Here is a 23711-nt window from a genome sequence, read left to right as displayed (position 1 = left end):
CAAAGTAACAGCTGAGTCTAAGGCTGCATTTTAGAGGCTTCCCTACCCCCTTCTCATATCCACCCTCTTCCAAAGAGGGCCAGGAAGGAAGCCACTGCAGAGAAATCCCAAGGTCAGCCTTTGAGACTGAACCTCACCAAGAAGGCAGGGAAGATGAAAAGGCAAAGAAAGGAAGGAAAGGGATGTCTACTGAGAAGGGACTCTGTTTTGGACATCATGCTAAATGTTTACATACATCTTGTCATTTAATCCTCTCCCAAACCCATTCAGCAGATGAGAAAACAGACTCAAAGAGGTTGTGAAACTTGAAGGTTATAAAACCAATGCAGGGCAAAGCTGAGTTTGAACTGGGATCTGTCAGTCTTCCTCCAAAGCCTGGGCTTTCCCAGGCTACCATCCTGGCCTCCAGCCCTCAAACACCTCCCCTACCCTGTTAACTTAGGGCCTAAAATTTCATCATTAAAGATTCATCCACTGGCCTCTGTCTAAAACTCTTTTAGGAGTCAGCTTGTGATGGCTGAAGTTGATACACTGCGAACAGAAACTCAGCATCATAAAGGCAAGCACTGCAAGACCTAAAAAGAAATACCTAAACAAAAATTGGAATGTGGGAAGTAAAGGGGATGAGGGAGTGTGACTGAGGGAATTAATTTTTCATCTTTCATGTTGAAAAGACAAATGGACAAATGTATGATATCACACCAAGGAATAAGGGTGGTCACAGGAGAACTAAAAACAGAAGCTGTTGATGAGTTGCCTCTGGAGAGTGGAGCTAGGGAAAGAGAAACTTTCATTTTCTATTTGCCCTTCTGAGCTGTTCTTTTTAATTTTTTTTTTAAAGTACAGTATTATTCTGTTGTGTAACTTCTAAAAAGTTTCAAAATTTTTGTTACAAAAGACTAAACAAGCAAACAAACATCCTTCCTTGAGAATGCAAGTATGTCTAGAAGTATTAGGTCTTGACACCTGGGTAAACGGTTAGGCCTGCAGGGTTGTTCTGTGTCAGGAAGGACGTGAGTCAGGGGAGGGTCATGTGATGATAAATATGGCTTCCTAAGCAGTTGCCTCTGGGGAAGGGACTCGGGAGACAAGCTTAATAAATTTGCCTTTGCAGACACACAGGGCTGGGCCAACAGGGGAGTGCCGCTTCCATCACGTTCCTTTTTTTTTTTTTTTTTTTTTCTGTAGGAAAGGTAATTAGGTTTCATTTTGTCTTATTATTATTTTTAATGGAGGTACTGGGGATTGAACCCACACCTCGTGCTTGCGCACTTTACCGCCGAGATATGCCCTCCTCTACAAATCACGTTGCTAAAGGCAGCTAACATTCATACACAAAAGGGTACTGACCCCACAGGGGTCAGAGATAACCACCTAATTATCCCTGGTGAGACTCTGCCCTCAGCAGTGCCATACTCTGAGCAGGAGCCTTTGCCAGGCGGGGACCCTCCTCCTACAGAATCCGTGTGAATGCAACTTCTGGGGGCCCAGGTGGATCTAGTCCCAGGGAAGTGGGATGCTGAGGGCTCTCAGGTGAGTATGACTCAGGTCCTGCTCCAGAGCTGGCCCTAGAGCACAGATCAGAGCCTCACACCCCTCAGGACCTGAGGGCCTCTTCCTCCTCCCAGGCATGGTACCCTCTTGACCTTTGCTCGTTTGCAGTTTGTATCACTTCGGGCCCCAGCAGCTGCAGAAAGGAAGGCTAGGGCACTGCTCGGGAGTGCCACTCACTGGCGGCAAGAAGCCAGGAGACTGGCATTTCCAGCACCAGACAAAGAAAGGCCTGTTGATCTTTGACCCCCACCTTCCAGGAGCCTTGGCCCTCCCTCCATCCCTCCCACCTTTCTTCCCTGCTGGCCTTTCCCTCTGTTCTCGGTCTCCTCATTCCCTGGCACCCTTGCTCTGACTGCCAGTTTTTCCCAGCTCCTTGCCCAGACCAATCCTTCCATGCTGTCTTCAAGCCCTGCTTCCTGCACGTCTCCCAACCCGGACAAGGAGAATCCAAGTAAAAATGTCCAGTGGGCTTCCGGGAGGAGAAGGATATCATCCTCAGACTCAGAGTCAAAGTCCCACTCCGACCCCGCCAAAGCCTCCAGGTCCCGGAGATCCAGCCGGCTGACGGTGAAGTATGACCGGGGGCAGCTCCAGCGCTGGCTGGAGATGGAGCAGTGGGTAGACGCCCAGGTTCAGGAGCTCTTCCAGGTGGGTAGCCCAGGGAGGGTGGAGGAACATGGTGGGCCTGGGACCCAGCCAGGGAGCCAGGGGAGAGACTGCTCTGAGACCTCAGGAGGAGCTGAAGGGCAGATGTGAGATGCTCCCATGGAGAGAAAGCTTCTCCCCATAGGTGAAGCGTGGGTTTGCAGTCCTGAAATCTGCCTCCCTCTGGTCTCGGCTCTGTGTCTCACTCTTTTCATAATCTGGGGGCAGATCTCTTAACATCCCTCAAACTTAGTTTCATAATCTAAAAAAATGGGTCTATGGGTGCCTGTCACATCTCCTTTGTAGGACTTTTTGAGGCTCAGAGGAGACAGCAGAAGAGCTATTTTTCTCTGTCTTTATTTTCTTCACCCCCAACACACATACCTGTCTAGAGCGACATCATTCATTCCTGTAGCTATCAGCCGTGTGTAGCTATTCAACTTTACATTAACAAAAATTTAATACAATTAAATTTTTAGTTCCTCAGTCACACTAGCCACATTTTCAAGTGCCAGTAGCCCCATGTGGCTCATGGCTACTAAGCTCTCAGCACAGACGTAGAACATCTCACCATCTCAGAATGGATAATGCTGGACTAGAACTCAGAGGAACCAACAGTGAGCGCTAACGCCGGCACCTGCCCGAGCCTGGGCCCTGGCTCTGGCTGACTCCCCTCAACCCTATCTTGGGAAAGTGGCACTTTTTTTTTTTAATGTAGACACCTGCAAATCAGGATCCCAGTGTAGTAACAATTGTTGCTCCAACAAGAGTAACATTTTTTGAGCACTTAACTGTGCTAGGCAGAGTGCCCAGCACCTGACTTGCATCTTTTTACTCAGCCCTCCCCCCAAGTCCGTTAGGTAGGTTTGTTTCACTGTTTCACCGTAGAGGAAATGGAGGCTTAGAAATGTTGAGCAGTTAGCCCAAGGTCATAGCACCAGGAAGCTGCGGGACCAGGAGCTGCACCCAGGGCTCTGCCTATAGCGTCTGAGCGCTTTTGGGGGCTGCTGGTGGTTCTCCACACCTAAAGTGCTTCAGAAAAAAGCCGATGCTTGAGCTGCACTGCAACTGCATTTCAAACTACTATGGTGGGGCCCAGGCACTGGTCTTTTTTATCAGCTCCACAGGTGATTCTAGTCTGTGGCTGGCTGGAACCACTGCACCAGAGTCCTCCTTGTCCACATACCATGGTCCTTGTTTCTCTCCTTCCTTACTAAGGTCCTGTCTTTTCTTTTTTGGGCAGCAAGGGCTTGTAATTTTCCCAGGTAAGGGCTGTGTCAGTGGTCCTGCAGTTGTGGATGGGGAAGAGTAATGCATGTGGCCCAGGCCATCTTGTGAGGCTCACTGGGTCATGTGTTGGTTTGGTCCAGATATTGATTGTGTCCCCAGCAGCATCCTGGGCCACTTGTGGAGGGGAGGGAGATGCCCTAAAGCTGGGAGGGGAAAACCTTCTTGGCCTCTGTCTGCTCTGACCTTGCAGGACACTATCACTGTCCTTTACTCCTGCCAGCACCCTCCCTCTCTGTGTCGGTTTCAATTTCAGATTGTTGTACATTTGCGTAACAAGTCTCATATTTCAGACATCTCAGGGCAAATCCTTCCAGGCATCAGAGACGGACACTAGTCAATGAACCTTGTTTTGCAAGATCAAGGCTGGGGGAAAAGTTGTAGAGTAATAAGCTCATAACATTGGAAAATAGGACATGTGGGAGGACTGCTCCCAGGCAGTGACCGGAATAAAATACCTGGCCTGCAGTTGCCATGGCAGTCGTCCAAAGGTGCCAGGTGGCAGTTCCTCTCCCAGTCCCTGCTTTTTTCAGCAGGAAGCAGCCAAGAGGCTGGGGAAGCCCCAGGGGCTGGTCATCTTGGGCAGAGATTGAGGCAACCCAGTCTCCAGGCATACCCAGCCTCAGTTCTACTTTCATAGAGCCCCTCTCCAGCCAGTGGGGCTCCTCCTCACATGCCCACTTTGGATAACACCACCGGGAATAGATCCAGGAGTGGATTGCATCATGTTTTGTTTAGTTTAGTGGGATCCAACCTTCTTTTGTTGGAGGGCCCTGCTTCTTCTCAGTGGGTTTGCAGCCTGCTTTAGGATCTTTAGAGGAACCAAGTCTAGGTTCAACAAAACAGACTTTGGGCCCTGGAGCTCCTGTTGTCCAGAAATGAAGTGTGGATTTAGCTTCTACGCAGGGATTTAAACCCTCACGAGTTTCTCCTATTTTAAGGAGACTCTTATTTAACAATATGCTCCCCTTTGATTACCATCCCCTATTTCGTGTCTCCTTTACAAGGCTCCTTAAAGGATTTGTCCCCACTAACAGCCTTTACTTACTTTTCCCCTTTCTATCACCTTTCAAACCACTGTAATCTGACTTCTGTACCCACCACTCTACTGAGACCTCTTGGCAAAGTCACCAGTGGGGCTAAAGCTAGTATATACATCAGCGGGGGACACTCTTGACCACCCCAGAGTTTTGAAACACTCCTTTCCTTTAGCTTCCATTACATCTTCCCCTAGTCACACTGATATTTTGATGCAGCCCTTTTGATGCGATGATATTTTGAGAAACAATCTATTAAACTTACAACTTTACACTTATATTGTCAATAAAATGTGAAACAAACACTTGTTAGCTCATCTCTGAGCTTTACTCCATGACTGGTCTCCATGGCAGACAGATCAGGAGTAAGGGGACAGAGTGGAGGTGAGAAAGGGGTCAAATCAGGCAGCATCCGGCAGGAAACCAGCACATGTGATACAGAGTCATGAGGAGATCACACTTGTTCACCTCAGTAAGAGTTGTTTGATATATCTGCTCATTTTTTGAGAATTCAAAAATACTTGAGGAAAACAATATTTGCATTATGATATGAGCCCATATTCTCAACACCAGACTGCAGTGGCAATCTGACTCTCAGTGAAATACATCCCCTATATTCAATATACATATAGTTAATGTCATAACTGATATAAAATAGTTTGGGGAGAAGGATGAATCCTTTTTAAGAGGCAGCGTTCTAATCATTAGAATGTATTTTTATCATTCAGCCCTACCTTCTACCTTCTGGGATTCCAATAACATATATGTTAGACCACTTGATATGGTCCCCCAGGTCAGCGAGGCTCTGTTCTGTTCTCTCTCTCTTTTTTTTTTTTTTTACCAGGTTTTTTTTCTCTCTGTGCTTCATTTTGGCTAGTTTCTTTTGCTATTTCTTCAAGTTTAATTAATCTGTTTTTCTGTAGTGACAGATACACTGTTAATTCCATCCAGTACATTTTTTTCTTTAAAATATTGTATTTTTCATCTCTAGATGCTTCATTTAGCTCTTTCTCATGTCTTCCATTTCTCTCATTCTTATGTTTGTGTTTACCTCATTTGCTAATTCCATTATCTCTGTCATACCTGGTCTGCTTCTGTTAACTGATTTTTCTCCTGCTTGTCAGTCACATTTCCTGCTTCTTGGCATGCTAGTGGTTTTTGATAGGATGCTGGACATTGTGAATTTTATGTTGTTGGGTAACTGGATTTTTTTCCTCCTTTAGAATGTTGGGCTTTTTTCCAGAAGGCAGGTTAGTTTGTTGTGGTTCAGTTTGATCCTTCCAAGGCTTGTTTTTAAGTTCTTTTGGGGTGAATCTAGAGTAGCCTTTAATCTAGGGAATAACTTAGTCCCCTCCTAGTAAAGCATGGTCCTTTTGAGATCTCTACAGAATTTCCTGCATGATCAGTGATGACTGTCCACTCTGGCTGAGTGGAACTTGATTTGTCTCCCAGTCCTCCCAGTCCTTTCTGACCCTGGGGGTTCCCAAGACCCTTTTAGGGGGTCCATGATTATTTGCATAAATAAAACAAGATGTCATTTGCCTTTTTCACTATGTTGACATTTGCACTGATGATGCAAAAGCAATGGTGGACCTTAGCATGAATCACAGCACCAACCTGTACTGGTAGTCATGTTCTGCCCCAGCATGCCACTTTCACTTCAGAAAGTCCCTGTTCCCTGATAATTCACGATTTTGAGCAGCTTTTCACATACCTGTTGGCCATCTGTGTGTCTTCTTTGGAAAAAATGTCTATTCAGATCCTCTGCCTATTTTAAAAATATATTTTATTTTACTTACGTTTGTTTTTGTTTTGGGGGGAGAGGTAATTAGGTTTATTTATTTACTTATTTTAATGGAGGTACTGGGGAACCCAGGACCTTGTGCATGCTACACACACACTCTACCATTGAGCTATACTCTCCAACCCCTCTGCCCATTTTTAAAGTCAGATTTTTTTTGCTATTGAATCATATGAGTTCTTTATATATTGTGGATATTAACCACTTATCATATTTATGACTTGCAAATATTTTATCCTATTCAGTAGGTTATCTTTTCATTCTGTTGATGGTTTCCTTTGCTGTGCACATCTTTTTTTCTTAATAAGACTTTATTTTTTAGAGCAGTTTTAGGTTCACAGCAAAATTAAGCAGAAAGTACAGAGTTCCCATGTTCTCCCTGTCCCCACACGTGCATAGCCTCTCCCACTATCAACACCCTCCACTAGAGCAGTACATTTGTTACAATTGATGAATTTATATTGACACATCATATTCACCCAAAGTTAATACTGCTTATTAGGATTCACTCTTGGTGTTATAGGTTCTATGGGTTTTGACAAATGTATAATGACATGTATCCACCCTAAAAGTATCATATAGAGTAGTTTCACTGCCCTACAAGTCCTCTGTGTTCCACCTATTCATTGCTCCCTCCACCCTAAACCCTGGCAAGCACTGATCTTTTTATTGTTTCCACAGTTTTGCTTTTTCCAGAATGTCATATACTTGGAATTATACAGTATGTAGGCTTTTCAGATTGGTTTCTTTCACTTAGTAATATGCATTTAAGCTTCCTCTATGTCTTTTTATGACTTGATAGCTCTTTTCATTTTATCTCTGAGTAATATTCCATTGTCTGGATGTACCACTCTTTCTTTATTCATTTACCTACTGAAGGGCATCTTGGTTGCACCCAAAAAAGCTTTGGCAATTATGAATAAAACTGCTATAAACATTCATATGCAGGTTTTTGTGTAGACATATTTTCAGCTCATTTGGGTAAATACCAAGGAACACAAGTGCTGGATTGTATACTGAGAGTATATTTGGTTTTGTAAGAAACTACCATCTTCCAAACTGGCTATACTAATTTTGCATTCCCACCAGCAATGAGTGAGAGTTCGTATTGCTCCACACCTTCATCAGCATTTGGTGGTGTTAATATTTTAGGGTTGGGTGTTTTTTTTTTTTTTGTCATTTTAATAGGTGTGTAATGGTATCTCATTGCTGTTTCAGTTTGCAATTCCTTAATGACGTTTAATGTTGAGTATCTTCTCATACACTGTTTGCTATCTGCATACCTTCTTTGGTGAGGCAGATATTCAGATTTTTGCCCATTTTAAATTGAGTTGTTCATTTTTTTTCTTTTATTTTTTTACTTTTTTTATTGAGTTATAGTCATTTTACAATATTGTGTCAAATTCCAGTGTAGAGAACAATTTTTCAGTTATACGTGAACAGACATATATTCATTGTCACATTTTTTTTTGCTGTGAGCTACCACAAGATCTTGTATATATTTCCCTTTGCTATACAGTATAATCTTGTTTATCTATTCTGCATATGCCTGTCAGTATCTACAAATTTTGAAATCCCAGTCTGTCCCTTCCCACCACCTGCCTTGGCAACCACAAGTTTGTATTCTATGTCTATGAGTTTGTTCCTGTTTTGTATTTATGTTCTTTTTTTTTCTTTAAGATTCCACATATGAGAGATCTTATATGGTATTTTTCTTTCTCTTTCTGGCTTACTTCACTTAGAATGACAATCTCCAGGTCCATCCATGTTGCTGCAAATGGTATTATGTTGTCATTTTTATGGCTGAATAGTATTCCATTGTATAAATATACCACCTCTTCTTTATCCAGTCATCTGTTGATGGACATTTAGGCTGTTTCCATGTCTTGGCTATTGGAAATAGTGCTGCTATGAACATTGGGGTGTAGGTGTCTTTTTGAAGTAGGGTTCCTTCTGGATATATGCCCACAAGCGGGATGACTGGGTCATATGGTAAGTCTATTCCTAGTCTTTTAAGGAATCTCCATACTGTTTTCCACAGTGGCTGCACCGAACTGCATTCCTACCAGCAGTGTAGGAGGGTTCCCCTTTCTCCACAGCCTCTCTAGCATTTGTCATTTGTGGACTTTTGAATGATGGCCATTCTGACTGGTGTGAGGTGATACCTCATTGTAGTTTTGATTTGCATTTCTCTGGTAATTAGTGATATTGAGCATTTTTTCATATGCCTATTGATCATTTGTATTTCTTCCTTAAAGAATTGCTTGTTTAGGTCTTCTGCCCATTTTTGGATTGGGTTGTTTGTTTTTTTCTTATTATGTCATATGAGCTGCTTATATATATCAAGCCTTTGTTGGTTTCATTGTTTGCAAAAATTTTCTCCCATTCTGTAGGTTGTCGTTTTGTTTTACTTATGGTTTCCTTTGCTGTGCAGAAGCTTGTAAGTTTGATTAGGTCCCATTTGTTTATTCTTGCTTTTATTTCTATTACTTGGGTAGACTGCCCTAGGAGAAGATTGCTGAGATGTATGTGAGATAATGTTTTGCCTATGTTTTCTCTAGGAGGTTTATTTTATCTTGTCTTATGTTTACGTCTTTGATCCATTTTGAGTTTATTTTTGTGTATGGTGTAAGGGAGTGTTCTAGCTTCATTGCTTTACATGCTGCTGTCCAGTTTTCCTAACACCATTTGCTGAAGAGATTGTCTTTATTCCATTGTGTATTCTTGCTTCCTTTGTTGAAGATTTGTTGATCAGAAGTTTGTGGGTTCATTTCTGGGCTCTCTATTCTGTTCCATTGGTCTATATGTCTGTTTTTGTACCAATACCATGCTTTCTTGATGATTGTAGCTCTGTAGTATTGTCTGAAGCCTGGGAGAGTTATTCCTCCAGTGAGTTGTTCATTTCTTATTGTTGGCTACAAGGGTTCTTTGTTTTATTTATTTATTTGTTTGTTTGTTTGTTTATTATATTTTAGCTAACAGTTCTTTATCAGCTATATCTTTTACAAATATTTTCTCCCAGTCTCTGACTGGCTTCTCATTCTCTTTGGCTTCTTTCATTTTTAATTTTGTAAACTCTGTGTTGCTTAAATCTTTTCAATGACTATATTAACTTTTAAAGGCAGATTTATTGAGATATGATTCACATACCATATAATTACCACTTAAAGTGTAAAATTCAATGGTTTTAAGTATTTTCACAGGGTTGTACAACCATCAGCACAGTCTAATTTTAGAACATTTTATCACCCATAATAGAAACCCTGTATCCATAAGCAGTCGTACCCCATTCTGTACCACCACCACTCCCAGCCTTAGGCAACCACTGATCTACTGTGTGTCTCTATAGATGTACCAATGCTGGACACTTCATACAAATTGAATCATATCATATGTGGCCTTCTGTAACTGGCTTCTTTCACTAATATGTTTCAAAGGGTCATCCATGTTGTAGCAAGTATCAGTACTTTGTTCCTTTTTTGTTTGTTTGTTTGTTTTTTGGTGGAAGGAGGTAATTAGGTTTATTTATTTTTGGAGGAAGTACGGGGGATTGAACCCAGGACCTGATGCATGCTAACCATGCGCTCTACCACTTGAGCTATACCCTCCCCCCAAGTACTTTGTTCCTTTTTATTGCTGAAAATTATTGTATGGCTACATCGTATTTTCTTTATCTATTCATAAGTTGATGGACATTTGAATATGAATAATGCTGCTATGAACATTCATATGAAAAATTTTATGTGAACATATGTTTTCAGTTCTCTTGGGAATAGACCTAGGAGTGAAATTATTGGGTAAGATGATAACTCTATGTTTAACTTTTTTTTTTCAATGGAGGTACTGAGGATTGAACCCAGGACCTCGTGCATGGTAAGCATGCACTCTACCACTGAGCTACACCCACCTCCCCATAACTCTGTTTAACATTTTAAGGAACCTTAAATTGTCTTCAAAGCAGCTCCACCATTTTACATCCCTACTAACAATGTGTATAACTCTTACAATTAGACCCTCTTTTTAAAGAACCCTAGCACTGTTTCAGGTAGGACACAGTAGGTATTCAGTCACTGTTGAATGGAAGGATGAATGAATGGTTTGAGTAAGGTGAGGAGAGAAACTGAACATGGGAAATAAAGTGGAAGATGGGTCAACCCCTGCCAGTAACTTTCACTCAGGTACCAGTTGGCCAGCCTCCTCTGAGTCCCATGTGATTCCCAAACAGGATCACCCAACTCCTTCTGAGACTTCTGAGCCTGAGATTGACCTGGAGGCTCTCATGGAACTATCCACAGAGGAGCAGAAGACTCAGCTGGAGGTAGAATGGGGGGACCAGGCCCCAGGCCCAGGAGGTGGGGGATGGAAGGTGGGCTTGGACCAAAGGGAACCCAAGAACCCAGTCTCTGCCTCCCCATCCACAGTGGGGGAGAACCAATTCAGAGGGGAGTATTCCTGGGAGACTGAGTGGGGGCTTGGGAGAATTGCTGTTGCTCAGGGACCCACTGTCTGCTCTCTTCCACCAGGCAATTCTCCAAAACTGCCCCCGCCCCACAGAGGTAAGGGATGCTCTGCTGGTCTTGGAGTAAGAGAAGGCCCAGTGGGGCAGCAGTTAATGAAGAGGAAAGTTTGGCCCTGGGTCCTTCTCCCCTTCCCTGACTCTGAGGAGATGAGGTCAGGTGGAGGTTAAGGAGGGCAGTGTGGTGGGTGGGTGTGACCTCATGCCTTGATCTCACCCCTATTTCTTTCTCAGCCTTTTATCTCTGAGCTGCTCAGTCAACTCAAGAAACTTCGGAGACTCAGTCGGCCTCAGAAATAAGCCACCTTCATCAGCCTCAGTACTGCCAGGTCGGCCCTGAACCTCTGGATCCTGGGCTGAGAGGAAAACAGCTCCTTGGGACACTGACAAGGAATATGGAGAATGAAGAGGGACATTTGGACACCCCTGTGTATGTGCAGTCACAGCTAGTTCCTGTCAGCTGGGCTTTCTGGAAGCCAGTCATGGCTGTTGCCCAGTGCTTTCCTTGGCAGCCAAGTAGATAAAATCTTCAGGAGCCCCAGCTGAATGGAGTGTGGAGCATATCTGTGCTGAGGGATGGGGGAGGAAGAGGGTGAAGTGTTATACCAGAAGGCCAGCATCCTGAGTCATTAGGCTCTATCCATACACCTTATCCATCCATCCACACATCCATCTGCCCATCCACATAGACCTTGAGAATTCAAAGATAAATGTCATAGTTCTGCTTCAGAGTAGTCAGAAGCAAGGCCCAGAGGCCAAGCAGAGGGCATCTGGGCTAAAACACATGGCATTCTGGCTTTACCAACAATAGGAGCCCAAGTAGCAAAGACTAGTTCTGAATCCTATAGGGGAGGGAACTGGCTGGGTCTGGGGGCTTCAGGGAAAGCTAAACTCCTCTCCCCTACTAATTGATTCAGGCTGAGGACCCTCTCCAAGCCAGAGACAGAAAGAGAAGAAGCAGGGACTGAGTGGAGGAGTGTAAACAGTATAGGCTGAAATGCCAGGAGTCAGGTCAGGAGGGAGCTAGTGGAAACAGATACTGGGTCTGAATGGCAGGCAGGTTGGGACAGGAGCCCTGGGAGATGGTGTCCTTTGGGAGTAAGGCAGAAAGCAGGCTATGCATTTAACTGTTTGTGCATGCAGTATCTGAGTGCTAGAGAGGCTGAGAAATCCAAGATGGTGGGCCTGGGGGCTAAGCTGGGTTGCCCAGAGCAGGATGCACAGTTCAGTTCAGTTGAACAAATATTCATACCTGCTACATATGAGGCCACCAGGATGGGTGGGACTGTTCCTGCCTGGAGAAGCTTGCAGGATGGCTCAGCCTTTTCCCTCACTCCACAAGACTGGACTTACAGCCTACTCTGCTCTGCCACCTCTCTAAGGGGCCCGTCTCAGGGCCCATCATGTTCTAGAGATAAAAGATGCTGGGTCCAAGGAATGAACATACTTTATTAGATCCTCTACGTACCAGTGGAGGGCCCTGGGCCCTTGAACAAGTTTCAAGGCTCCTCCTTAGATTCAGTCTGGTCTTTCCCCATCATGCCTTTCACTCCCAGTCAATGCTGGAAGGCTCCCAACTTCTGCTTTCCCTCTGGCTCCTCCAATCATCACCTTGAGTGGAGAGTCCTTCCTCCTTCCAGGGACACAGATGCTCAGGAAAGGGTGCACCCATAAGCAGTCGAGCCTGACAGGCTCTCCCATCAGATGCCCTGGTGGTGCCCAGCCTGTAGAATGGCCTTCCTGGGAGGACTAGGGCTCCCTCAGTGCTCTTGGCCTTTATGCAGGGGGTGGTAGGCAGATGTCTGGTGCTCTTTAAGTTCAAAGGCATCATGACCTTCCCTGTGGAGCAGAGTTACAGGTCAGGGATCATAGGCAGTCCTGGAACTCTCCCAGCCCCAAGGAACATTCCATCTGCACCCACCGGAAGCAGGGGACACAGTAGAGGTCTCCATCGCAGCCCATGCAGCGCAGGGTGGCATCCTCATTGCAGATGCAGCACCAGGGGAGCTCCTCTTCCTCAGCCTCAGGCCTGGGGGCTGTGGCCTGGGCCTCTGGGGACTGGAGAGGAATGGGGGATGTAAGGTACCTGATGGGGTCTGGAAGGGTGGCTACAGGAACAGTCTGGCAGGTGGGGAGGGAAGCTGTGGTGATGGCCTAGGGGGTCTGTGTCTAGGACTTTTCTCACCTTAGGTTCTGCCCTGCAGGACTGGGCCCTGGGTTGAAGAGTTGGCTCCACAGGGATGTTAAAACCACTTGCCTCATCCAGGGCAGCTTCTTCAGTGAGCTGCGGACAGAGTGAAGAGTACAGCTACCTGCTCCAGGCATCCCTCCAAAACACAGTATATCTGTGCTCTGTGGCCTTAGTGCTGAACCCATCTTCCTTTATCTATTGTCTGTGGCTGCTGATACCCCATCTCAATGGGCCAGGGGCAGGTCTGGGTCATTGGGGTCCCAGCTAGATCAGGAGCTGCAGAGTGACTGGCCATCCAGCCCCAGAGCGGAGGCAGAGTCAATGGGGCAAGTGGGCAGTGGGACAGTGTGGCAGGGACAGGACAAGGGGTGGCCAGGTGGGTAAGGCAGAGCCGACCTGCCATAGGACTCTCTGGATAGCTGTCTCCTCATCCTCTTCATCATCACTGTCTGGGAGGCGATAGTCCTCGAGGGTCACTTGAGGGAGAGACAAGAGCAGGGAGGGAGAAGTGAGGTTGAGAGTTCACCTGAGTGGCTGTACTCCTGCCCCCGATCTGGTTTGGTTTTCAGTGGCACTTATTCCAGAGGTGAGCAGTCTCTGCAGCCACTCTGATCAGACCCTGCCCCACCCTGCAGGGGAGGGAAGCATGAACAAAAGGCTCTGCATCTGAAGGGACCGACAGTCCCCTGCCCGCTGATGGCTGCCACTTATTCCTCATCCACTGCTTTGCCCAGCACCTTCCTTGTGGCTCTGGGCACAGCTCAACATACCCTTAGGCACAGGGACCCAGCCCCTGATCCAGCCTGGCAGGGAGTACTCCCACTGTGCAGAGCACGGCTTGTGGGTGGGAGTTGGGGGCCCACCCAGTGGACATGAGTGAGTGGCAGCTCCCCAGCCTCTACCTCTGTCCGGGTCCTGTCCCCGCAGCACAGCCAGACGCTTGGCGAGGGCCAGGATCCGCTCCTGCCTCGTGTTCTCCTCCCGAAGCTCCACCGCTGCCTCAGCCAGCAGCCTGCTCTTCTCCTCCTCCAGGGACCAGGTGGTCTGCCCCTCGGGACTGGAGCTCTGAGCCCCTGGGCCCCCCTGGTTGAGGTCATTCTGGATAGAGGGGCCTGGAAAGAGCGATGCAGTCAGGGAGGCAGACATTTCAAAATCTCTCATCAGAAACCACTGAGCCCATTTCTCAACTTTTAAGAAATACCATAGGTTATCAGCTTTTTGTTCAGCACTAGGTCCTGTGGTTTATATTACAAATGAGCATTTTCTTCTATTTTTCCAAATGTAAAAAACTAGTTATCTTAGACATTTTTTTTTTCAATTACATCCATCCCCACCCATCTGGTATTTTAATATGCTGCCGTTAGGGTGAGTACCCCATGGTACGAGAATCACCACCCGAAAGGATCAGGATATGGGGAGGCTGAGGTCTAGCCAGTGTCTCTGCCTTACAGGCTGGAATCAGCATTTCCAGGGAGTAGCACAGAGAGGACATGAGGGAAGCTGAGGTCTTGTATGTTACTAGGCGGGAAGAATTTTACCACAGTGGGTGTGGCTCTGACATGGTTCCCTTTAGCTCAGAGTTTCAGAGCAAGAGGTTTGAAATCAGACAGTCTGGGATCAAGTACCAGCTTTGCCACTTAATAGCTGTATGACTTTAGTCAAGTTCCTTAAGCTCACCAGGCCTCAGTTTCCTCATTTGTAAAAGATGGATAGTAATAGTATATACCTTGTAGGATTACTGAGGATATTCAATGAGATTGTATCTCTAAAGCAGCATTTCTTAATCTTGATCCTATTGACATTTTGGACAGGATACAGGCATACCCTGTTTTATTGAGCTGCACTTTATTGCACTTCACAGATACTGATTTTTTTTTAAATTGAAGGTTTGTGGCAACCCTGTGTTGTCAGATGACTGTTAGCATTTTTTAGCAATAAAACATTTTTAAACTATGTACATTGTTTTTTAAACATAATGCTATTGCACAAAATAGACTACAGTACAGTGTACATAATTTTTATATGTACCAGAAAACCAAAACATTTGTGTGACTCACTTTATTGCAGTGGTCTTGAACCAACCCTGCAATATCTCTGAGGTGAGCCTATAATTTTTTGTGGAGGAGGCTGTCGTGTGCATTGTATCATGTTTAGCAGCATCCCTAGCCTCTGTTCACTAGATGCCAGTGATACCCTCTGGGTTATGACACCCTAAAAGTCTCCAGACATTGCCAAATGGGCCCTGGAAGGAAAATCATCCATGGTTGAGAACTACTGCTTTGAAGCTTTTGAACAGCACTGTCCGGGAGAATGTTTCACAGTGATGGGAACGTTCTGTATCATGGTCTACATTTGTGCTGTCCAGGAGAGTAGCCATGAGCCACTTGTGGCTTTTGAGCACTTGAAATGTGGCTGGTACCACTGAGGAACTAAATTTTAAATTTTATTTAATTTTAATTAAATTTAAGTAGCCTCTTCCTTCTCCTCCCCATCGATGCAGAGAACCTTCACTGAGCACTTACTATGAGCCAGGCAGGGTCCTAAGCATTTACCGGATTATCTAATTTACTCCTCATGACTCCCCCATGAGGTGGGTTTTACCACACGTACCTCCATTTTACAGATGAGGAAAGTGAGACTTAGATCAAGTAACTTGTGGAGGGTCACATGGCTATTAAGTGATAGAACAGAGAATCACTGTCTGGGTCTAAAGCCCACACACTTATCCACTAGGCTTACACTGGCTCCCAATGGAGTAAACAATAAACAGTAGCCTTTATAATGTTGATTATTCCCTGATTTATATTCACATCCCAAAGGGTGGGCAGCAGAGCCTTTCCCACCTGGGAAAAGGGGGGGTCAGGTCTCTGGGGGAGCCAGGCGAAGAAGATACCTGGGCCTCCTCGTTCCCAGCTTTCATCAATAGCCACCTCCGCTGTTAGCTGTGTCAGCAGATCCTGTGTCTGCTGGGCCTGGGTCCTGGTGTCTGGTGGCTGATGTGCCTGTTCAGAGGAGGAAACTTCAGTGGGGAGCAGGGGAACAGGAGCAGGGAAGCCACACCATAATGCCCAGAGCAGTTTAGGTCAGGGGTGGATGCTGAGGCATTCCCAAAACTCAGGGAAACAGGCCTAATTCAGAGCCCACGTAATCAAGTAGGTCTGGCAGTCCCCAAAAGAACCAAGGGGCCACTCTACTGCCCCACCCAGTCCTGCTGCTTGTCCCTGGTTCCTTGGCCTGGCAGCAGGTGGGAGGAGCAGGAAGTACTCCTGTGAAGTACACAGGCATACATGTATCTGGAGTTCTGCTGGGTCCTCGTCCCAAGACCTCCATCCCTCCAAAGTCACAGCACTCACCAACTGGGGGGTCTGAGAAGGTGGAATTCTGCCCTGCAGTGCAGCAAGCCGTGCCTCCATCTCCTGGGTGGAAGGGATGGAACCCTGGGGTTCATCCCTCAGTGCAGCTAGCCTGGCTTCTATCTCCGTCTGCGAGGGCACTGACTCTACAATTGGCATAGGGAAGCCTTGTAAAGTCCAGAGGACTCCTAGTCCCAGGAGCCTGGGGTGGTGTCTTTTCCACCCTGTCTGCCCCACTCACTGGGTTTGTTCTCCTGGCGGAGCCGTGCTAGGCGCTCAGCGATGACTTGGTCTTGTTGGGTCAGTCCATGGCTCTGGGGAGCGCTGGGCTTCTGCTTGGCTTCTAAGGCTGCCACACGCCTGGCAGGATATGAGATAGAGGCTCTTGAAGAATGCAGAAGGGAGGGGTGAAGTCACCCACTCACTGTTTCCCATTGGATTCATTTTTAGTCAGCTAGGAAGGCCTCCAACGGACAATCTTCTGTAGCCCTCTCTCATATCACCCTGCAGCTGAGAAGGCAAGGTCTACCAAGAACCTTTTCTGGGGAGAGGGCTGATGAGCTGTTTTCTGAGCTCAAGAGGGCAGCCAGGTGCCAAGAGGTAGATATTCTCCTGATCCTCTGCTCATTTGGTCAGGAGGCTAGGAAGATAGTTCTACCCTATGGCTCCCCTGTCCTTTCCCCATCCCCATTTGTCTGTCCCATCAGCACTCACTTCTTATAGTTCTGAGGTGGTGACCACTTGGAGGCATTGGCAGGAGAAGATCCTCTATAGAGAAGAAATCCGGTATCAGAAGTTACCTTCCATCTGCCTATCAGTGCCCTGCACCCCAAAACACTCCCTGGGCTGACCTCTAGACAAAGACCCAAGGCTGCAAGGCCTGGCCAGCTGCCTGCTGCCATGCTTGGCTGAACCCTCACCTGTGTCAGCTTCTCACCTGGTCAGGATCTCGTAGCACTGCTTGCAGACTTTCTGTTGGGTGTTTCCAGCCCGGGGCACTGCTGCACTGAAGCTAAGGCAGCCAGAACAGAAGGCCCGGCCACAGTTCTTACAGCCATACTACAAGAAACATGAAGCAGGGAGTCCACCTCTCACCCACCCCTGCAGGCTCCTCCCTCAGACTCTCTGAGCACACACAGAGAGAACACTGAGGTTGTGAACAGCTGCTGGGATGAGGATGAGGAGGGGGGTCCCCTAAGTCCTGGGGAGAGACGAGGCTGAAGGCAAAGCTATCAGTTCGCTTACACTGGGGTGTAGAAGACAAACAGGCAAAGCCCCAAGCTTCAGGTCTCTGACTCTTCAACAAAGAAGAATCAGAGAGAGTGCAAAGCCCCTGCCTTCTCTGCTCTAGCAGAGATGGAGGAAGGCTTGGCTCATGATGGGATGGTAACAATAGCCTCCATTTATTAAGCACTTACTGTGTGTCAGGCACTAAACTCAGTCCTTAACTTTCATAACCTGATTTAATCCTCACAGTTTATATACACTATCTTACTTAATCTTGGTGACCACCATTATTATTCCTATTTTAGATGGGATCAAGAGAGGTTATATGACTTGCCCAAACCAAGGTCACCCCAAGAATAAGACAGCAGAACTGCAATTTGAATCCTGACCACTTTGATTCCAAAACCCAGGTTTCTGAGTACTACTCGGATCTGCTTCCCTATTTGCTATTCATTCATCCTGTCTGGCCTATCTCCTGGTCACAACTAAGGCAGAGGAAGCCTGCAGGTTACCAGGGGAACTTGACATGTCTGTGCTGAGGGCAAGTGAGACTTTGCTATGATGCCCTGAGGGCAATCGAGGAAGGGGAGGCTGCTTGACAGTGAAGGTTTCAGAGCAGAGTTAACGGGTATGGTGTGATGGAGAGTGGTCACAGAGTATTAACTAAGACCGGGCTGCGGAGAAGCAGGGTGGAGGGAAGCAAACAGCAGAATCCTACACTTGATGGACAGAAAAGCCTAACATTTCAAAATGACAGGAGCCGGATTTACGATTTACAGGGAACTCTCACCACCAGCACCTCACTGGACCCTCACACCAACTCCAAAAGCGAGAGAGTGTTAGCCTCATTTTACAGAAATGGAAACTGAGGCCCAGTGACTTCATCAAAACCACACAGCTGGAGAGGGACTGTAAAACCAAGTCTACGGACTGCAAGTCCTATGAATTTCCCTCTACTCCGCATCCTCCCTGGCCCTCTAGCCGCCCGGGGAGAGAAGACTCGCCTCCTTCTTGAAGAGAGTGAACTTGACAGCGCAGCCGTAGCACCTACTGTCCATCCTAGTTCCCGGCGCGGCGCAGCACGGTAGACAGAATTGAGATCTTGCGGGTCAGGTCCAGGGACCCTTGGACTTTCACGCAGCCCCGCCCCTGCCCCGCCCCCTACGCCCACCCGTGCGCGGGAGCCAAGGCTTCCTACAGGGAATCACGACAGTCCACCCCAGTCAGAGAGCAGCCGCGGCGGGCGCGGGGGCTGCTGGGAGTCGTAGTTCACTCACGACTGCCGCTTCCCTCAGAGGCAGTCAAGCCTGGCCCAGATCACGACACTTCCCAGGGGGCTAAGCACCGTTTAGCTGGCTTGGGGCTGACAGTCCCCACACGCTTAGACTCTTGGGAGTCGTAGTACTAATCCAGTCAGAGTTGGAACCATGGCGGTGACCAAGGAAATCTTACAGATGGACCTGTACGCACTGCTAGGTATTGAGGAGAACGCGGCTGACAAAGAGGTGAGAACGAGGGTCAGGAAGGCCGGAGCGACCTGGCGGCCCATTCCCGTCTTGGCGCCTCGCCGGAAGCTGGTATTACCCGCTTTCCAGGTTCCGTCGGGCCGTGGGCCGGGAACGCGGGGCGCCCCGACAGCCTCAGAAGGTGGCTCTCAGACCTTTCCTGAATGGTCTGAGAGCCACACGAGGGAAGAGGGGAGCACAGGAGGGAGGCTCCTCGCGCGAGGCACGGTATTGTGCTCTCCCCGTCGCCTTGTCTAGGAGACGCCGCGGGGGAAGCCTGGGAGGCAACCCTAGCCTCCTTCTTGCGCCTGCGCAGTGTCAGCCTGATTCTGGTTATCTGTGCTTGGAGGTGATTGACTCATTCTCTCCCTCAGACCAATTTAACTCTGCGTAGAACCTAGGGCGGAGGAAAGACTAGGTCTCAAGGCTCCTCCATTCCCTTCTCATCCTCTCCTTGGCAGTGTGGCGTATGACTCTGCCGTCTTTGTTTCCTTTTACACTCCAATCCTTTGACTCTTCAAGTGGCAGATGCTCAGGTGCTGTCCTCTCAACATGTGCGAGTGGGCCAAAAGCAGGAGGATCAGAAGGGTAAAGGCTTGTAGTTCCACAGGAAGGTGTTGATAAATGTGCCAGGAAGTGGGACACTGACCAAGCTGTAATTAATATTTCTGTTATTTTCCTCTGGATTATGATGGTAGTTATAGCAATGTAGGAAGGGGAGACAGATATTCATCAGATGGAAATTAATGCCTACAAATGCCCCTGTACTTCAGGCTCCTCTGCTCGTGGGCCTAGTGAGCTTGTGAGAAAAGGAAGCTCTGGGGCAGAAAAGCAGGGGGACCCAAAGATCCCTTGAGGAGGGATGCTGTCAGCCTGCACAGAACTGTTCCCTGCAGCTCTAGCTGAAATCAGAATGGGGATGTATACACAGCATCAAAAGCATCTGCTACACCTGTCTTAGAAGTCTTAAAATTTCAGTATTAATAAGACCTAAGACCTATATTATGCTTACTGTGTGCTGGGCACTATTCTAAGTGTTCTGCATTTGTAAATTGTTAAATTAGTACTTCATTAATAGTGAGAAATTACTTTGGACATTTCACACCAGATCCAGCCAGACTTTGAAGCTGAGAACTGAGGAAGGCAATTGCAAGCCTTGATGTATATATTAATCAGAGAAGTGACATAATCAGGCTTTAAAGAAAATGTTCAATATCACTGTGCAGAAAGAATATGAGTAGGGTGGCTAGAGGAGCTGCTACTAGGGGATCAGATAGGGCTGTTGTTTAGGCAAGAGACCAAGGTCTAAGCAGAGCAGTAAGGTTGGGATCCAGTTTTCACTCAGATGACATAAGGGATCTGTGAGAAAGCTGTTTATAAAGGATAACAGGTGCTGCTCCTTCTTTTTAGTAGAGGATACACAACTATAATACAAGGGAGAATGTTGTAAGTTCCTTAAGAGGGATTCAAACGAAGTTCTGTGGATGTTCTGAGTAGGCTGAGATTGCATCTAGTTTCAGAAAAGAGGTGGGGGAAATAGAGAAGGCATTTGAAGCCTTGAAGAATGGGTAGAGTTTGGTGTGTGGAGATGGAGGAAGGGTATTCTGAGAAAGAGGAGAGTGTGCATAGTCCAATTTGTCTGGAGCACAGGCTAGGAAGAAAGGATAAAAGAAGACAAATCCTGAAAAGTAGGTTAGGGCCTTTGGGTACACTGGTTAGCTTTATGGTAATGGGTACTTTTTGGTAGGGAGCAAGGGAGACCTTGGGTCTGGGGTCCTCTCTCCTTGGTGCAGTGCCTGTCACAGTTTCTAGGGGAACCTGGAGAACAAACAGTATATTTAAAGTATACACAAGGGCCTCCTAAACTGTGGTTATCTGGTCATATAGAATAGGAGTTCTTAATTTGGGGTCCAAAGAAGGGTGCCAAGAACTGAATAAACCTCTGAAATTGTACGTAACATTTTTTATGTATTTATTTTGGAGGAGAGGAAATAATTCTTATCCACAAAAAGTTAAAGGAGCCCTGATTTAGGCCAACCTTCTGGGTTACTGATGGGGAAACTGATGCTCAGAGAGGGTGATTAGTGACAAAATTGGGACTAGAACCCAGATACCCTGATGCCCAGTTCAGGTTGGTACTCTTTTCACATCGTCACTCTGGCTGTCCAGCAACATACAGCTCAGTGGTAGTGGTGAACACCAACACCAAATTTAACTTTCTTTCAGACCACTTCTCTGAATCTCAAATCAGTAGATCCATCCACTTGTTTGATCTCTCCATTTGGACACTTCACAGGCATCTAAATCTTACTACATCCACCTCCTAAATCTTACCCCTTCATCTCAGTAGGGGTAGGAACTCGAGCTAGGAACCTGGAGTCTCGAGCTAGGAACCTGGAGTCTTTCTTAATACCCCCCATCCTCTCACTCTTGCTACCTAGCCCATCACTGGGTCCTGATGAGTCAGTCTGCCAAATAATCCTCAGACTTGTTCACTTAGCTCCGTCTCCACCGCCACCACTCCTACCCATGCCTCCATCAACTTCCATCTGAACGATTAGAATCTCCTGCCAACTTGTTCGCCTGTTTTCAGTCTTTTCTTTTACACTCTGTCGTACTCCTCCAATCATTTCTTCTCACAGAGAATGGAATAATCTTGGTGCTCCTTTAACACTCTATTGCCCTTTCTACAAAATGCTTAATAGAATTTCTTACCTCTTCGTACATGCTTTCCCCTCTGCCAAGAATGCTTTTCCTCCCCTTCTGTTAACCTGGGTTATTTTTCCTTTTCCTTCAGAACTCAGCTTAAATGGCACTTCCTCGAAGAGGCCTTGCCTACTATTCTTTCATAGCAGCAAGTTCTCCTTTCCAGAACTTATTTCAGTTTGCAAGTATGTATTTGTTTGTGTGATTATTCGTCTCATACCTTACTCCCCTCTGTACTCTTAGCTCTGAGGAGCAGGTCTGGTCCATTCACTTCTGTAGCAGCCTCTTCCCTGCTGACTGGCATGAGTAAGCTCTCAATAAATTCCTCAAAAAATTAAACATAGAATTATCAGATGATCTAGCAATTTTACTTCTGGATATACACTCAAAAGAAGTAGAAGTAGGGACTTAAACAGATAATTGCACACCCATGTTCATAGTGGCATTATTTACAATAGCCAAAAACTGGGAGCAACCCAAGTGGCCATTGACAGATGAATGGATAAACAAAATGTGGTATATACATACAATGGAATGTTATTCAGCCTTAAAAGGAAAGAGTTTCTGACGCATGCTACAATATGGATGAAACTTGAAGACATGTTGTTGAGCGAAATAAGCTTGTCACAAAAGGACAAATATTGTACGATTCCTCTTGTACAAGTTTCCTAGGTGTAGTCGGATTCATAGAGACAAAGTAGAATGGTGGTTTTTAGGGGCAAGAGGGTGGAATGAGGAGTTAGTGTTTAACTGGTAGAGTTTCAGTGTTACAGGATGAAACAAACAAGTTCTGGAAACTGATACCGGTAATGACTACACAATAATGCAAATGTACTTAATGTCACAGAACTGTACACTTAAATGGTTAAAATGGTAACTTATGTTAATGTATATTTTATGTTATATATATTTTATAATAAAAACAAATAAACAACCAAAACAAAACAAAATAAAAACAAAGATGAACATGTATCATGGGAATTTAGAAAGTCAGCAAGTCCCAAAGGTAGACATTTTTGTTCCCAATCTAGCCCTAGAGGAGACAGGTGGGGCAAAGTATCTATTTTTTTTTTTTTGTAGGCAAGCCTTGAGTTGAGGACCTGGCTTTGGTGTGGAAGTGCTCCTGGAGAGATGGTGATCCCCCACCACGTCCCCAACCCTGGCAATTCAGTCTCCTGCTAAGATCTGAGGCAGTAAGGCCTAGGTTCTCATGTGCTGATGTGCACGTGCCTGTGCGTATGCACGCTCTCACGGGACAGGGCAGGGTCCCAGAGCCTGCCAAGATGAAGAGTGGATCCTGGATTAATGCCACTTGCAAATCCTGAAGAGATTCTGAATTAACCTCAGGAATTACTTGGGTGACTGCAAGGGCCTTCTTTTCCTAGTTCTGTTCTTGGGTTCATACAGCAGCAAGAATGAGCCTTTAGACTGTAAATCAGGTTGTGTTATCTCTGCTCCCAGCTCCCCAGAGGCTTCTTACTAGTCCTAGAATGAAGCCTGAAGGCCCCCCCTGGCCCTTGGGGCCCTCATTGCCTCTCCTGCTTGTTCCCTACCATTCTTTCGTTGCTCACTGTGCTCCAGCCACATCAGTACTCCTGTGGTTTTTTTATTTTTTAAATTGTGGTAAAATATACATACCATAAAATTTTCCATCTTAACCTTTTTTGACTGTACAATTCAGTAGCATTAAGTACATTCACATTGCTATGCAACCATCACCACTATCCATCTCCAGAACTTTTCCATTATCCCAAACTGAAATTCCATTCCATTAAACATTAACTCTCCATGTTTTTCTCCCCTCAGCCTCTGGTAATGACCGTTCTACTTTTTTACCTCTGTGAACTTGACTGTTTTATGTACCTCATATAAATGAATGTACAAATATC

The 23711-nt window shown here is 46.2% G+C and overlaps 3 protein-coding genes and 1 non-coding gene across 5 annotated transcripts in view; 2 read left to right on the top strand and 2 right to left on the bottom strand.

The window, feature by feature from the left end:
- The first annotated feature begins 1382 nt into the window (after positions 1-1382).
- Positions 1383-11387, top strand: PPP1R14D (protein phosphatase 1 regulatory inhibitor subunit 14D). 2 transcript variants are annotated; one of them, XM_074365913.1, is made up of 5 exons: positions 1383-1533; positions 1962-2202; positions 10550-10642; positions 10848-10880; positions 11075-11387. In XM_074365913.1, the coding sequence occupies exons 1-5, from the start codon at positions 1517-1519 to the stop codon at positions 11138-11140; spliced, it is 450 nt and encodes a 149-aa protein (XP_074222014.1). In that variant the 5' UTR covers positions 1383-1516; the 3' UTR covers positions 11141-11387. The 2 variants fall into 2 exon arrangements, with proteins under 2 accessions (XP_074222014.1, XP_010963458.1); XM_010965156.3 differs by lacking the exon at positions 1383-1533 and having other exon boundaries at positions 1663-2202.
- On the bottom strand, positions 10160-10235 carry TRNAG-ACC (transfer RNA glycine (anticodon ACC)). The gene has a single exon. It is a non-coding gene; the product is annotated as a tRNA-Gly (tRNA).
- Positions 11388-12269: 882 nt separating the features above from the next.
- ZFYVE19 (zinc finger FYVE-type containing 19) lies at positions 12270-18947 on the bottom strand. Its single transcript, XM_010965155.3, has 11 exons — positions 18616-18947; positions 17322-17443; positions 17099-17152; positions 16626-16744; positions 16385-16530; positions 15925-16033; positions 13934-14143; positions 13428-13507; positions 13026-13124; positions 12762-12898; positions 12270-12679 (listed from the first exon to the last, which is right to left on the bottom strand). Exons 1-11 carry the CDS (start codon positions 18667-18669, stop codon positions 12601-12603), a joined length of 1209 nt encoding a protein of 402 aa, XP_010963457.1. The 5' UTR covers positions 18670-18947; the 3' UTR covers positions 12270-12600.
- Positions 18931-23711, top strand: part of DNAJC17 (DnaJ heat shock protein family (Hsp40) member C17) — a 32600-nt gene continuing 27819 nt past the window's right edge. Inside the window, exon 1 of the mRNA XM_010965153.3 lies at positions 18931-19116. Coding sequence (XP_010963455.2) covers positions 19039-19116 — 78 coding nt within the window. The 5' untranslated portion in view covers positions 18931-19038. The remainder of the gene's footprint in view (positions 19117-23711) is intronic.

This window comes from Camelus bactrianus, chromosome 6, assembly GCF_048773025.1.
Source record: "Camelus bactrianus isolate YW-2024 breed Bactrian camel chromosome 6, ASM4877302v1, whole genome shotgun sequence".
In the NCBI taxonomy this organism is placed as follows: domain Eukaryota; kingdom Metazoa; phylum Chordata; class Mammalia; order Artiodactyla; family Camelidae; genus Camelus; species Camelus bactrianus.
This window is presented reverse-complemented; position numbering and strand designations above follow the sequence as displayed.

Coding starts and splice junctions, on each gene's coding strand:
- PPP1R14D (XM_074365913.1), top strand. Junction 2,203..10,549: donor AGGTTCAGGAGCTCTTCCAG/GTGGGTAGCCCA, acceptor ATTCCCAAACAG/GATCACCCAACTCCTTCTGA. Junction 10,881..11,074: donor ACTGCCCCCGCCCCACAGAG/GTAAGGGATGCT, acceptor TTTCTTTCTCAG/CCTTTTATCTCTGAGCTGCT.
- ZFYVE19 (XM_010965155.3), bottom strand. CDS start 18,669: ATGGACAGTAGGTGCTACGGCTGCGCTGTCAAGTTCACTCTCTTCAAG. Junction 17,153..17,321: donor TGCTACGAGATCCTGACCAG/GTGAGAAGCTGA, acceptor TCTTCTCTATAG/AGGATCTTCTCCTGCCAATG. Junction 13,508..13,933: donor GGGACAGGACCCGGACAGAG/GTAGAGGCTGGG, acceptor CTCTCCCTCAAG/TGACCCTCGAGGACTATCGC.